At 48.2% G+C, this 14436-nt stretch overlaps 1 protein-coding gene across 1 annotated transcript; it reads left to right on the top strand.

Annotated features, from left to right (window-relative positions):
- Nucleotides 1–9769: 9769 nt before the first annotated feature.
- On the top strand, nt 9770–12660 carry LOC120243474 (keratinocyte differentiation associated protein). The gene is made up of 5 exons (XM_039249612.1): nt 9770–9856; nt 11233–11271; nt 11586–11630; nt 12315–12362; nt 12622–12660. Exons 1-5 carry the CDS (start codon nt 9770–9772, stop codon nt 12658–12660), a joined length of 258 nt encoding a protein of 85 aa, XP_039105543.1.
- The last annotated feature ends 1776 nt before the right edge of the window (nt 12661–14436 follow it).

Genomic DNA, 14436 nt, shown 5'->3' with positions numbered 1-14436 from the left:
GAATGCGAAACAAAAGCTCTTGAAGGAAATGAAAAGTACTGCTTGAGAGAACATGTGAATTACAAGAGAGCAAACAGCCTCTTTGCTGATGTGGAGAAAGTTGGAGTGGTCTGGACAGAAGATCACACCAGCCACAGCATTCCCTTAAGTCAAAGCCTCCTTCAGAGCAGGGTCCTAATTCTCTTCAAATCTGTGAAGGCTGAGAGAGGTAGAGAAGCTGCAGAAGAAAAGTTTGAAGCCAGCAGAGGTCAGTGCATGAGGTTTAAGGAAGGAAGCCCTCTCCACGAGATACAAGTGCAAGGTGAACTAGCAAGTGCTGTTGTAGAAGCTGCAGGAAGTTCTCCGGAAGATCTAGCTCAGATTGTTCATGAACGTGGGTACCCTTAACAGATTTTCAGTGTCGGTGAATCAGCCTTCTATTGGAAGGAGATGCCATCTAGGGCTTCCCCCGCTGGAGAGAAGTCAAAGCCTGGCTTGAAAGCTTCAAAGGACAGGCTGACTCTCTTATTAGGGGTGAATGCAGCCGGCGACTTTAAAGCCACTTGCTCCTTGACCATTCTGAAAATCCTGGGGCCCGTAAGAATTATCCCCCATCTACTCTGCCTGTGCTCTGTAGAGGGAATGACAAAGCCTGGGTCGCAGCGCGTCTGTTTACAACATGGTTTACTGAATATTTTAGGCCCACTGCTGAGACCCACCGCTCAGGAAAGAAAAAAAAAAGATTCCTTTCAAAATATTAGTGTTCACTGACAATGCACCTCGTCACCCAAGTGCTCTGATGCGATGTATAATGAAATTCATGTTGTTTTCATGTCTGTCAACACAGTAGCCATTCTGCAGCCCATGGATCAAGGAATAGTTCTGACTTCCAAGTATTATTATTTAAGAAATTCATTTTGTAAGGCTACAGCTGCCGTAGAGGGTGTTTCCTCTGACAGATCTGGGCAAAATACATTGAAAACCTTTTGGAAGAGTTTCACTGTTTGAGATGCCATTAAGGACATTCGCGATTGGGGCGCCTGGGTGGCTTAGTCGGTTAAGCGTCCGACTTTGGCTCAGGTCATGATCTCAGGTTCGTGGGTTGGAGCTCTGCATCCGGCTCTGTGCTGACTGCCAGCTCAGAGCCTGGAGCCTGTTTCAGAGTCTGTGTCTCCCTCTCTCTTTGACCCCCCCCTGCTCACGCTGTCTCTCTCTCTCCTAGAAATAAATAAAACATTAAAAAAAAAAAAGAACATTCGCGATTCGAGGGAAGAGGTCAAAATAGCAACATGAACAGGAGTTTGGAATTCCAACCCTCATGAAGACTTTGAGGGGATCAAGACTCCAGTGGAGGAAGTAATCGTGGATGTGGTGGAAACGGCAAGAAGTGGAGGCTGGAGAGAGGACCGCACTGCTCCAATGTCATGATCACGCCGAAGGGATGAACAGGTGCTTCTTAGGAATAAGCAAGGGAAGCACTTTCTTGGGGCACCTGGGTGGCTCAGTCAGGTAAGTGTCCGACTCTTGATCTCATGGTCTGTGGGACTCAGTACTGCAGTTGGGCTCTGTTCTTACAGTGTGGAGCCTGCTTGAGATTCTCTCTCTCTGCACATTCTCTCTCTCAAAACATACAAGCAAATAAACAAACTTACAAAAAAAAAAAAAAAAAGAAAACAGTTTCTTGAGATGAGGTCTACTCCTGGTGAAGATGCCGTGAAGATGGTTGAAATGACAACAAAGGACTTAGAATATTCCATAAACTTAGTTGATAAAGCAAAGGCAGGCTCCAATTTTGAAGGAAGTTCTACTGTGGGTAAAATGTTATCAAACAGCATCACGTGGTACAGAGAAATCGTTCATGAAAGGAAGGATCAGTGGATGCAGCAAACTTCAGTGTTGTCTTAGGAAATTGCCACAGTCCCCCCCACCTTCAGCAGCCACCACCCAGATGAGTCAGCCGCCGTGATATGGGGGCGAGACCCTCCACCAGCAAGAAGATTCTACCTTGCCAAAAGCTCAGATGATGGTTAGCATTATTTTTTCGCAATAAAGTATTTTGAAATATCTTGAAAAACCTTTTTAACGTTTTTAATTTATTTTTGAGAGAGACAGAGAGTGAGCAGAGGAGGGGCAGGGAGAGAGGGAGACACAGAATCTGAAGCAGCTTTAAGCCCTGAGCTGCTTTTAGCCCAGAGCCCGAGGCGGGGCTCGAACTCATGAACTTCGAGATCATCACCTGAGCTGAAGTCAGATGCTTAACCAACTGAGCCACCCAAGGTCCCCAGCAATGAAGTATTTTTTAAAAATTAAGACATGTACATTGTTTTTCTAAGGCATACTGCTATTGCACACCTAATAGACTATAGTATAGTGTAAACATAACAATATGCTTGGGAAACAAAACAATTCAGTGGACTCAGGTTATTGCACTATTTGCTTTATTGGGGTGTTCTGGAACCCAACCAGCAGTGTCTCTGAGGTGTGCCTTTCCTCCTTGGATTTCAGCTATGAAGGGAGGGACTTGCAGTACCTCCTGAACGCCACAGGGGGGCGAACACAGCTCTCCCAGCGCAGAGGCTCAATTCTTTGGCAAACTGACAGCGGGCTTCCTGGAGTGTGTGATGGATCAGAAAGAGCTGGAACTCAGGTCTCCTGGAGCCAGTCCCTGAGGGACTGAGGGAGAAGCTGAGGTGTTCAACATGGTTCTAGACTCTCGGGTGTTCCTGGTCCAAGGCCTGCTGGAAACAGCCCGTTTAAAGTGTCAGGGCGCCTGGGTGGCTGTGTCAGTTTAAGCGTCTGACTCTTGATTTCAGCTCGGGTCATGATCTCATGGTTTGTGGGATTGAGCCAAATGTCGGGCTCTGTGTGGACAGTGTGGAGCCTGCTTGGGATTCTCTGTGTCCCCCTCTCTTTCCTCTGTCCCCCGCTTTCTCTCAAAATAAATAAATAAATATACTTTAAAAAAACCAAACAAAAAATGTTGAAAGCACCACCTGAAGCAGGCAAAGGCCCTCCAATGTAAAGGACTCTCTAATAAAAGGGCAGAGCATCCTTTTCTCCTTCCTGAGTCTTTGCAATATCTTCTTTTAAAATGTATTTTTTTTAATGTTTATTTTTGAGAGAGAGAGAAAGAGCATGAGCAGGGAGGGGCAGAAAGAGATGAAGACACAGACTCCAAAGCAGGCACCAGGCTCTGAACTGTCAGCACAGAGCCCCATGCAGAGCTCGAATTCATGAACGGTGAGATCATGACCTGAGCCAAATCGGAGCTTAACCAACTAAGCTACCCAGGCGCCCCTGAAGTAGCTTCTTGACATAGCCCTTGACTTTCATTTCCCCCCCTAAAATCCATTCTCCCATGACACTGAGGAAGGATCCAGGCTCAGAATACTCCACATGTTTTTTTCAGTAGACCTAGAATGAAATCCCAACTCTTCACCATGGCTCGGGGTGATCTGGCTCTGGCCTCCCTCTCCCATCAACCCAGATCTGCTGCAAGAAGCTCACAAGGAACACTTCTGGTACCTGTCCCTGACACTCAAGATCTTCAGAAGACTGGAGCCTTAACTGCTTTTGGTCTACATTCAAGTGACCTCCCATAGCCAGCTGAACCAAGGACACCTACCCAAGCACTCTCACATCACCCCTGTTGTATTTTCTTCCCGGAACTTGCCATTCTCTGAAGTTATCTTGTTTCCTAATATTTTTTTTATTAGATTATGATCCGTCCACAGATCATGATAAGTTCCGAAGGACAGGTATCTTATCCATCTTGAATTCCCAACACCGAGACCCCAAGTGGCTGCTCAGTATTTGCCAATTACAGAATGGAAGGAGGGATCAGAATTAGGTGGGATCAATCCAGGAAGTCTTCCTGGGAGAAGTTTAATAAGCAAAGGGTACATAGGGACAAAAGGTGGGCGTCAAAGGAAGAAACCAGACCTGCTGTGCAACGTGGCTGCCTTGTTCGGTGTGATAGCAACACTAGCACAGGCACAGGAGGGGAAGAGACAGCGATGTCCCGAATTCTGCCTCTCATTACCCCACACCCCGACCCCCTTTCTCTTCAAAGATTCTAGGCTTTCCACCTGGGTGCTCACCAAGGTCCCAAGGCTCCAGTGTGCATCCCTTCAAATCCCATATTCCCTCTCTGAACCCAGGAGGCTGGCTCCCAGCCCCTAGGTGTGTCTGTAATGTAGCAATCAGGGCTGGGCCTCGCCTCCTACCCACACTCAAGTTCTGGCAGATTTGGGGTGGGGTGGGGGCAGGGCTGTGGGAAAACAGGGGTTTACTGGTATTCTCAGAGAAGGAACTAGAAGATCAACCGGACTTGGAGATGGGTTGACGCAGAGCCAGACTGTGTGACTCTGCCTGATGCCATTAACCCTACGTGATGCATCCGAAGCAATGCTGAAATCTGGCGAGTCTCCTGCCGCCCATTACCCAAACCGCCGGGACGGTGAGGATCCCCGAGCCCTCCCTTCTTCCACTTGCCCAACCATTGGATACTCGGCACTGGCAAGGAACACAAACCCGCTGAGGCAGTACAGGGACACTAGATTCTAAAGTTAGCACTTAGAGCATAAATCATGGAAGGTCAAAATTGTCCTTGAAGATCCAGCAGTACCAAATGGAAACAAAGCAGCCCCACCCAGCCCAGCCAGGATTGCTTTGGTCGTGCGCACTATGTTCAGAGGCATTACGCAAAGGTACCTGTCTGTAAACACTGAACTATAAAGCCAGAACTGGAAACTAGCAGATGGTCTATGAATACACATTTGGGGGACTCTGGGTGGCTCAGTCGGTTGAGCATCTGACTTTGGCTCAGGTCATGATCTCGTGGTTTGTGAGTTCGAGCCCCGACTCAGGCTCTGCTCTGTCGCCCTCTCTCTGTCCCTCTCCCCGCTTGCGCTCTCCCCAATATAAATAAATATTAGAAAAATAATACACACTTGGTGAGGCGAGATGTTCCTATTACAAAAGGCACCTGCAGTCGGAGGCAGCCGCAAGTTCATTCTGGGGCATATGCTTGTTGAGGGTCATTAATCTCTTTTTAAACATTTTTATATATTTTTTAATGTTTATTTCTGAGAGAGAGAGCCAGAGCCAGAGCCAGAGTGTGAGTGGGGGAGGGGCAGAGAGAGAGGGAGACCCAGAATCTGAAGCAGGCTCCAGACTCTGAGCTGTCCTCATAGAGCCCGAACTCACAGACCACAAGATCGTGACCTGAGACCTCAGCCGACTGAGCCACCCAGGCACCCCGAGGGCCATTAATCTCTTAATTCTCTGTCTCCATTTTGCCAAGAGTGTTGATGAGTTAACTCCTTGCAATCAACGCCCGTATGCTTGGAGTTGCTCTCTCTGGCTGTGCAAGCCACATGCCACAGGAGGACACCTGGGGAGCGAATGGGGGTTACATGTGGCCTGCCTGCCCCCAACTCTCTAAACACCTCTAATTCATGCCAGGTGCCATGTGGGCTGGCTGAGGCCCTTTGTAGGACACTATTCCACAGTCCACCAAAGGAGCACCACAGGGCAGGCCCTGGAATCTTGGGGTTCTCATGCCGGCCTTGCCACGCACTGGCTGTGTGACCATGGGTAAGTTACTTAGCCTCTACATGCTGTGGCGCCCCTGCCTGTAGAATGTGGATAATTATAGTACCTGCCTCCCAGAATCACTGTGCTATTTCAACGAGCACATTCATTTAGAACACTTAGCACAGGGCCTGCCACATAACGAGACATCAATAAATTAGCTAACAACCTTAGCAGCATTAGCATGAGGGGGAGAGGAAAACATCGGCAGGCCGATTTATTACAAAAGAAGTCTAGAGTCAAACAGATAATGTGTTTGGCTTGTCTGTTGCTTTGGATCACCCAGGGCAAAGTGTTCCTCCGTTAGAGTGCCTAACTGGGAGTGGATTATACAATATCGGTTCCCCTTTGTGCATCCTTCGTTCCTTCTGCTCCTGGAGCTGACCCTATGCTGACATAATGGTGGCTAATGAGCTCCTTCAGTCACTGTTAATTAATTAGTAGGAATTCATCACACATAAAAACCCGTGTCCTCCAGAAAACCTTTTGGGAGGTGCTCCACCCACCCCAGTCACTTTCTCACTCATCCCCTCCAGTAGCTCCAACTGTATATGATGCCCACGTCACCTGGTCACCTGTGCTCAATGTTCCTTGAACACTGTCTCTTCAGGTGGCTCTGCAAAGGGCGATGCACTATTATAAAAATAGAGGAGGCTTCCCGAAGCTACAGAGGGGCCAAGATTGGGGTGCGGGGGCAACATGGGAACTGAACCAAAGCGCCAGCTTCTGGGGTTCCTATGGACCACTTGTGAGTGCCATGTAGTTCCTCCACCCTAAGCCTGCCATCCACGCGCACTGCACCAGGTCGGAGTGAAGAGGCTTGCTCTTAAATAAGGTCTTGTTTTGTTCTGGCAGCGCCAGGCAGTGTTCCGACACCTCCCTATTACACCAGGAACTGGCTGGGCCACCTGGACCTCATAGTAGAGAAGGTGGCTTGATTAGGATATTTTGTCACTAAGAGGTGATACGACTCCCAAGCCGGGGAGTGGGGCAGGGGGGTGGGATAAGCTCAGTGTTATGGAGAAGGCACTCAAAGTTCAGGATCTAGCTCCTATCTCCAACTGGGTGTCTTTAAGACCTACTTTGTGTTTTTGTGTTGTTTTCCTTTCCCCCTGTGTTCTCTATTCCTTGTTTTCTTAGCTCAGTATAGTCGTGTCTTTGAAGACCCAAGAGTTAAAGATGGGCAGCTGGATCACAATCCCAGACTTTAGCCTCTACTACAAAGCTGCCATCATCAAGACAGTATGGTATTGGCACAAAAACAGACACATAGACCAATGGAACAGAATAGAGAACTCAGAATTGGACCCACAAATGTATGGCCAACTAATCTTTGACAAAGCGGGAAAGAGTATCCAATAGAAAAAAGACAGCCTCTTTAACAGATGGTGCTGGGAGAACTGGACAGCAACATGCAGAAGAATGAAACCACATCATTTTCTCACACCACACACAAAAATAAACTCAAAATGGATAAAGGACCTGAATGTGAGACAGGAAACCATCAAAACCCTAGAGGAGAAAGCAGGAAACAACCTCCTTGACCTCAACTGCAGCAATTTCTTACTTGACACATCCCCAAAGGCAAGGGAATCAAGAGCAAAAGTGAACTATTGGGACCTCATCAAGATTAAAAGCTTCTGCACGGCAAAGGAAACAATAAAACTAATAGGCAACTGACAGACTGGGAAAAGATAGTTGCAAATGACATATTAGATGAAGGGCTAGTATCGAAAATCTATAAGGAACTCACCAAACTCCACACCTGAAAAACAAACAACCCAGTGAAGAAACGAGCAGAAGACCTGAACAGACACTTCTCCAAAGAGGACATCCAGATGACCAACAGACACATGAAACGATGCTCAGCGTCCCTCATTATCAGGGAAATGCAAATCAAAACTACACTGAGATACCACCTCACGCCGGTCAGAGTGGCTAAAATGAACATATCAGGAGACTCTAGATGCTGGCGAGGATGTGGAGAAACGGGCACCCTCCTACACTGTTGGTGGGAATGTGAACTGGTGCAGGTCCTCTGGAAAACAGTATGGAGGTTCCTCAAAAAATTAACAATAGAACTCCCCTATGACCCAGCAATAGCACTGTTAGGAATTTACCCAAGGGATACAGGAGTGCTGATGCATAGGGGCACATGTACCCCGATGTTCACAGCAGCACTCTCACCAATAGCCAAAACATGGGAAGAGCCTACGTGTCCATCCACGGACAAATGGATCAAGAAGATGTGGTTTATTTATACAATGGAATACTACATGGCAATGAGAAAGAATGAAATCTGGCCACGTGTAGCAACATGGATGGACCTTGAGGGTGTTATGCTGAGCAAAATAAGTCAGGCAGAGAAGGACAGATACCATATGTTTGCACGTATAGGAGGATTAGAAGGAACTTAATGGAGGACCATGGGGGAGAAGAAGGGGAAAAGTAGTTAGAGAGAGGGAGGGGGGCAAACCATGAGAGACTCTTGAATGCTGAGAACAAACTGAGGGCAGATAGGGGTGGGGGAGAGGGGAAGGGGGGTGATGGGCATGGAAGAGGGCACTTGTTGGGATGAGCACTGGGTGTTATATGGAAACCAACTTGACAATAAACTATTTAGGAAAAAAAGAAATAAATTTAACAAAAGTTAAAAAAAAAGAAGGAAGTAGTCAGAAAAATGAAAGGAGACATCTTTTTTTTTTTTAATATTTTTATTTATTTCTAGAAGAGAGAGAGAGACAGCGTGAGCAGGGGAGGTTTAGAGAGAGAGGGAGTCACAGGCTGAAACAGGCTCCAGGCTCTGAGCTGGCAGTCAGCACAGAGCCCGACGCGGGGCTCGAACCCACGAACCGCGAGATCATGACCCAAGCGAAAGTCGGACGCTTAACCGACTAAGCCACCCAGGCGCGCCAGGAGACATCTTTTTTGATGCCTCATTATTTTTTAATTTTTTTATTTTTTATTAAAAAAAATTTTTTTTGTAGTTTATATATTTTTGGGAGAGAGAGAGACAGAGCATGAGTGGGGGAAGGGCAGCGAGAGAGGGAGACACAGAATCTGAAACAGGCTCCAGGCTCTGAGCTGTCAGCACAGAACCTAATGTGGAGCTCGAACCCACGAACAGTGAGACCATGACCTGAGCTGAAGTCGGACGCTTAACCGACTGAGCCACCCAGGCGCCCCTTGATGCCTCATTATTAAGTAAACCATATTTTTCTGGATATTGCCATCGTATTGATTTTAACACCATCCACACACTTCTTATTTTACTAAAGCATGTGAATGTTTAAAAAAGAAAAGATGGGCAGCTGGATAATGGATAAAGGAGGAAAGCGTACACCTTGGTGGAAGGATGCCTGATCTCTAACATATCCAATCTAACAAATGCTTGCTCCACCTGTACTCTGTGGAAGGCATGGCATAGGGGTGTATAAAGGTGATCAAGATAGAGTTTTTGGCCACAAGGAGCTTATGGCCTGAGAGAGAGATAAGAGAAGAGCATGAGTTACCCTAGGTTCAATGGCAGAGAGAAACAAATGAATTGCTATGGCAATCCCAAGAAGGGAAGGGTATCGGGAGGGTCAGGGAGGGTGGTGAGGGGTGATGGGAAAAATCAGGGAAGCCTGTCGGGTTCTGAGAACTGGAGACGATAGATGATAGCATGGGAAGGTGGTTGGAGGACAAAGAAGGGTAGATTTGGTAGGGAGTCCAGTTTGGCCAGAATGTGGGGACACGTGCAAAGTTGGGAAGGCAGGTTGAGGCCAGAGCGTGAAAGGCTTTCAGTGCTAGGCTGTGGAGTTTATACAGAATTGGGTAGGGTGGGAAAAAGCCTGAATTATAAGAGCAGAATGAAGGATAGAAAGGCAAAAGGAGAGGTTGTTTGGGTGACACTGCCAATCCCTTGGAGGGACAGGTTCAACCTGTCTGCATCCCAGCTCCATTTGCATGAAGCACCCCATTGCCATCTCACCTTCCTAGCACCTGGGGCAGAATGTGAATTGGGAAATCCAAGAGAAGTGGGGAAGAGTCTACACCTCCCGCTCCCAGGGCCCCGGGGATGGGAGCGATGGGGCAATGGGATCTGGGGGTGAGTCAGTGGGGTGGGGACCCTATTTCTGTTCACATCCACCACCCCAGGAATATAAAGGGTAAGCGGGGAGGCCCCGCCTCAGAGCACCCCAAACCTGACACCATGAAGGTCCCAGTTCTTCCTGCTGTGGTTCTTCTCTCCCTTCTGGCGCTCCACTCTGCTCAGGGTGCCTCCCTGGGTACTTCCGAGGTGAGCAACGGCACCTGGATTCTCTTGTTCTTACCTATTGCCTCCCTTAAGTCCTCCATTTCTTTATCTGTATGCTCTACTGGATGCATGGCCCCTATTTTTGGACACGATCAGAGGCTAAACGAAAAGCAGGGGCTCTGAGGAAGGGAAGAAAGGAGGAAGGAAAGCTAAGTATTCCCAGGAAGACATGTAGATGGATGTGCTTTATTTCTGGAAGGAATGTTGAGAGTATGGGCAGAGGCTGGACAACTGAATCCTGGGAGGAGACAGGGGCTGACGTTGGTTGTCTGGGCTCAGCCTCACCTGTGTTTCGTTTGTCTCCCAGGGAATGTCTTCCAGGCGACTGGAAGCTTCCTCCTGTCTCTGGAGCCCAAGCCATAGCAAGGATCCCTAGGCAGCAGTCTCCAGCCAGGAGGAAGCTGGAGACCCCTCTCTCCCCATCTTCTCCCAAGGCTGGGGGAGAGTGCCGGTGCTGAATTTAAAAGTCTAAGATGGGGTCATGGGCACAATTGCTTGGGATCCAAGCAAGTGAGGTCAGTGAGCAGACAGGCTGGTGGACTCCCAGGGGAGGTGGAGGGAACCCACCCAGTGGAAAAAGGGACAGTCCATCCAACTGTGGCTAAGCAGGAAAATGTACCTCGTGTGGCCAGAGTTTTAAATTTTTTAGGGGAAACCAGGAATTTGATTTGTGTATTCTTACTAATTAAAAATGTGTTATTCAAATTAAAAGAGCAAACAAGCCAAACTACTATAAGAGCTAAACATTTGGGTCTAGCCTGTAGGGTACCTGTTTGTGGTCTCTGTCGTAGGATGGAAGAAATAAGGGACAATGAGGCAGGGCAACTAAAGCATGGCAAGCGACAAGATGGGATGCACTGAGGTCTGGGGGAGTGTCTGTGTCGGGGAGGGAAATGGTGACTCTGACTTTGGTGGCAATAAAGTCACAAAGCAAACCCCTGTCAATCAGTTAAAGGCAGGCAGGGCACCTCGGCAGCCCAGCTCCTACCTGTGTGCTAACCTCCCCCACCCAGCTCTATGGGCCGAGCAGAGGTGTCTCCAGAACACTCCAAGTCAAATGCACAGCAACACTAGCTTGGTCTTCTTTGGAGGACTCATCTCTTCTCTGCCTTTTGTGCACCTGCTGCCTGGGTTTTAGCTTCTCACACATGCCACTCTCCAATCCCTTCTTGCTGCCTTGCACATCTGTCCGCCATCTGTCTGACTGGAACAGAGCAGGTTATCTGAGGCCCCACGGAGGAGAACGGGCTATCTCCTCGGGGGCTGGCCTGTGGAGGAAGGCCGGGCTGGCAGAGAGGGCTTGGGGACGAAGACTTGCCATTATGTGATCATTTGACTTTCTCCCCTTTGCTTTCCAGGAAGAAACCACCATTGGTAACTATGCGGCAGGCCCTGAGGTAAACAACCTGCTTCCCCCCCACTCCCTCTCCGGTGTGAGTCTGTGCCCTCCTCCTCACACTCCTTAGCCACTCTTACAATGCCCCGTCTCTCTACCTAGAACTTTAACGCTCAGTTCTTGAACATCGACAAGTTGCGCGCCGTAAGTACCATTCTCTAATGCTGCCCCCAATATCCACATCATAAAAGAGATCGGTGACTTGGTAGAGAGCTCGTAAAGACACTGTGAACACCTCCCCTTTTTTAGGGGGCCAGGGGCCCAGCTCTGTCCTCCCCTGGAACTGACCCTCTTCTGGTCTCTCTGTCTCCACAGGCTTTTAAGCCCGATGAGTTCCTGAACTGGCACGCCCTCTTTGAGGTAAGTGCGAGGGCACCCCTTCCTTTCCCTGACCGTTTGCAGTCTTTCTTTCCAGGGTAGGGTCGACATGTTCTAGTTCTAGGCCTTTTGGTTCTTTCCTGAGTTCTAGAAGGGAGTAATTGTTCTGCTTGAATGTTGCCCATGCAGAGAAAGTTTCTTCAGGAGGCTGACATGGCCACACTTTTTTTTCCTAACGAGGCGGTGGGGGAGCTGGGCCATAAAGACAGTTCAGAGAAGCCAGAACTTAACCTATCAAGAGTTTATTTGAACCCCTGTATCGTCTATGAAGAAACTGAGGTCCTAAGTTGGGAGGCTGGTCCACACTTCGAAGGTGAAGTTGGTGACAGCGTGGGCTTTAGAGGCTGTGTCATGAGACTCTGCATGTATTTGCTACGTGCCCACACACAAATATCTTTAGTCTCTGGACCTCAGCTTCCTCACCTGTGATGTGGGCATGATAGTGTCTCCCTCAAAGGTAGCTGTGCAGACCAAATGAACGCATGCTTATAGGGCAGTCAGCATGAGGCAGACACAGAATATCAGCTCAGGGAATATCAGTTCTTCCTGTAATCATAGAATGATAACACCATCGTCAACTACCAACAGCTCATTCACTGGATGTTTACTGATCCATGTTCACCTGACCTGTAACACATCACTCTCGCTCTTTCTTTTCTCTTTTAGTCTATCAAAAGGAAACTTCCGTTCCTCAACTGGGATGCCTTTCCAAAGGTAAGAGGTGGTGGGAAGTAGGAGGATAGAAGTTGGTGGTGAGGGAAGAAGCAGATGATCTGGGAGGAAGGGCGAGGACAGGTAACAAGATAAACCTTCCTATCACTAAAGTTGAGGGAAATCTCAGCTACTATCTTTAGAGAATGAGACCTTAGATCAGCGCGAAAATTCCTTTCCGTCACTGCCCCGGGCTTCATGGGGGACTTTAGCTCCCCATACCCGAGGGTCCCCAATCCGACCAAACCCTCTCTCCTTCCAGCTGAAGGGTTTGAGGAGTGCAACTCCTGACGCCCAGTGACTGTTCTCTTCAAGACCCTGCACTGCTGACACCCGCTGGAAGAGGGGCTAAGTGTGGGATCTGATCACCATCTTGTCATCACTCTCTCCGGGCTCAGTGACGCCAATAAAATGTTTTCCAACCTAACAGCTCCTGTATCTGCGTCTGTCCTTATCCCACTGGGCTCTAGGAGGGAATCAGGATGAAGTAGGCTCCCATGTTGGGAGCCAGAAATCTTGAATTTTGAGAGGTGATGAAGGAGGAAGTGAGAAGGGCTTATCAAGATGGCAAGAGACTCTGCGTGTCCTAGTCCCTCAGGACTGGCTGACATACTTGAGGAGCATGAGGCGCCCAGTTGCTTGCTAAGATCCCCATAATCTTAGCAAGGGGGTCTTATTCCTTAGCAAGGAATCACACGTGCTCCCTGAACCACCAGTGCCCTCCCCCCCCCGCCTTCTGAGAACCTGATTCCTTTGGTGGTGGCATTGGTATAACAGAGCCAGGAAGCCAAGGCTCAGGACACAGCGGAAATCATATGAGCTCATCTAAAATCCATTTTTTAAAAAGAATTAAGTAGGCTATAACCTATAAATAAAGAAAACTAGTGATGTGACCCTATTTCTTTCTAAATCTCCACTTCTTTATCTGTGGAACGAGTGTGGACATAAACAAGAATGATAATAACTACCCTGTGGCGTTGTTATGAAAGTCAAAAGAGATAAAGCCCCTTGCACGGGGCTGGGAATACAGTAGGTATTCAGCAATGACGTGTTTCCTCCGTTCCCCCAGAGAGCTGCCGCGATGACCCAGAATCATGATTTACTCAGTCACCAGTCCATCCATGCCACCACCGACTGCAAGGGGCTTGAAACACAGAATGGATTCCATTTCAGTTCTGCACACGTATTCTGCATGGGATCTCTGTGTCCGCTCTGTGTTCTTAAAATGTTGAAGTAGTTGGGATTAATTCTGGCTTCTCTTGAAAACTGAGAAAATCCGAGAGTAATGGACTTGCGAGGGGCTTGAATCAAAGTTAGCAGCTGCCCTCTTCATGGGACATAGTCTCCAGGTCAGTAAAATTCCACTTTGCAAGTTTCACTTACTTACATGGACTTTTGGGCCTGTATGAGCTACCGAGTTCGCCAACTGTGGCCTGTAGCCTACTTGAGGAAGTGGACTACAAAGGGAAATGAAATGTGGAGGGAAGCTAAAACCCCCTTCTTCTCTCTGCCATTCTCAGGCTGGCCTAAGAAATAAACCAGCATGAGACAGATTAACAGGAGAAACGCATACAAAGTTATTTAATATATGTTTACACGTATACAGGAGGCTTGAGAAGGAAAATGAAGACTCAAAGGAGCCATTAGGCCCAAAAGCTCATATACCTTTTTACACGAAGAATGACAGACTATGGGGACGTGACAAGTTAAAGGGGCTTGGACTACGGCGACTGTGCTTGTGGCATAGCGACTGGGACATAAATGGGGGAAATAAATGGAAAATAAAGGTTATTTTGGTAGCTTTGTTTACACAGACCAGAGTTGACTCCAGGTGTCTGCTGATAAGAACATTCTTTTCCTGGTACAGGTCGGGCTCCTTTCTCAAGGAAAATTTTATGACCTGCTTTTAGGTAGGAAGGGCAAGGCCAGAGAGGCCTCCCTGCCACTGCTGTCTCTCAACTGCCTTCAGCTTAAAAAGCAGTGTCTTGGGGGTGGGGGGGTGGGGGGAGTGGGCACATTCCGAACCGCTTCACTGGGTTCCTGTTTACAAAGAGCTTCCAGACTAGACAAACAAGAC

This window comes from Hyaena hyaena, unplaced genomic scaffold (assembly GCF_003009895.1).
Source record: "Hyaena hyaena isolate Hyena2069 unplaced genomic scaffold, ASM300989v1 scaffold_345, whole genome shotgun sequence".
NCBI classification, from domain to species: Eukaryota; Metazoa; Chordata; class Mammalia; order Carnivora; family Hyaenidae; genus Hyaena; species Hyaena hyaena.
The sequence above is the reverse complement of the archived record's forward strand: the minus strand, read 5'-3'. Positions and strand labels throughout refer to the sequence as shown.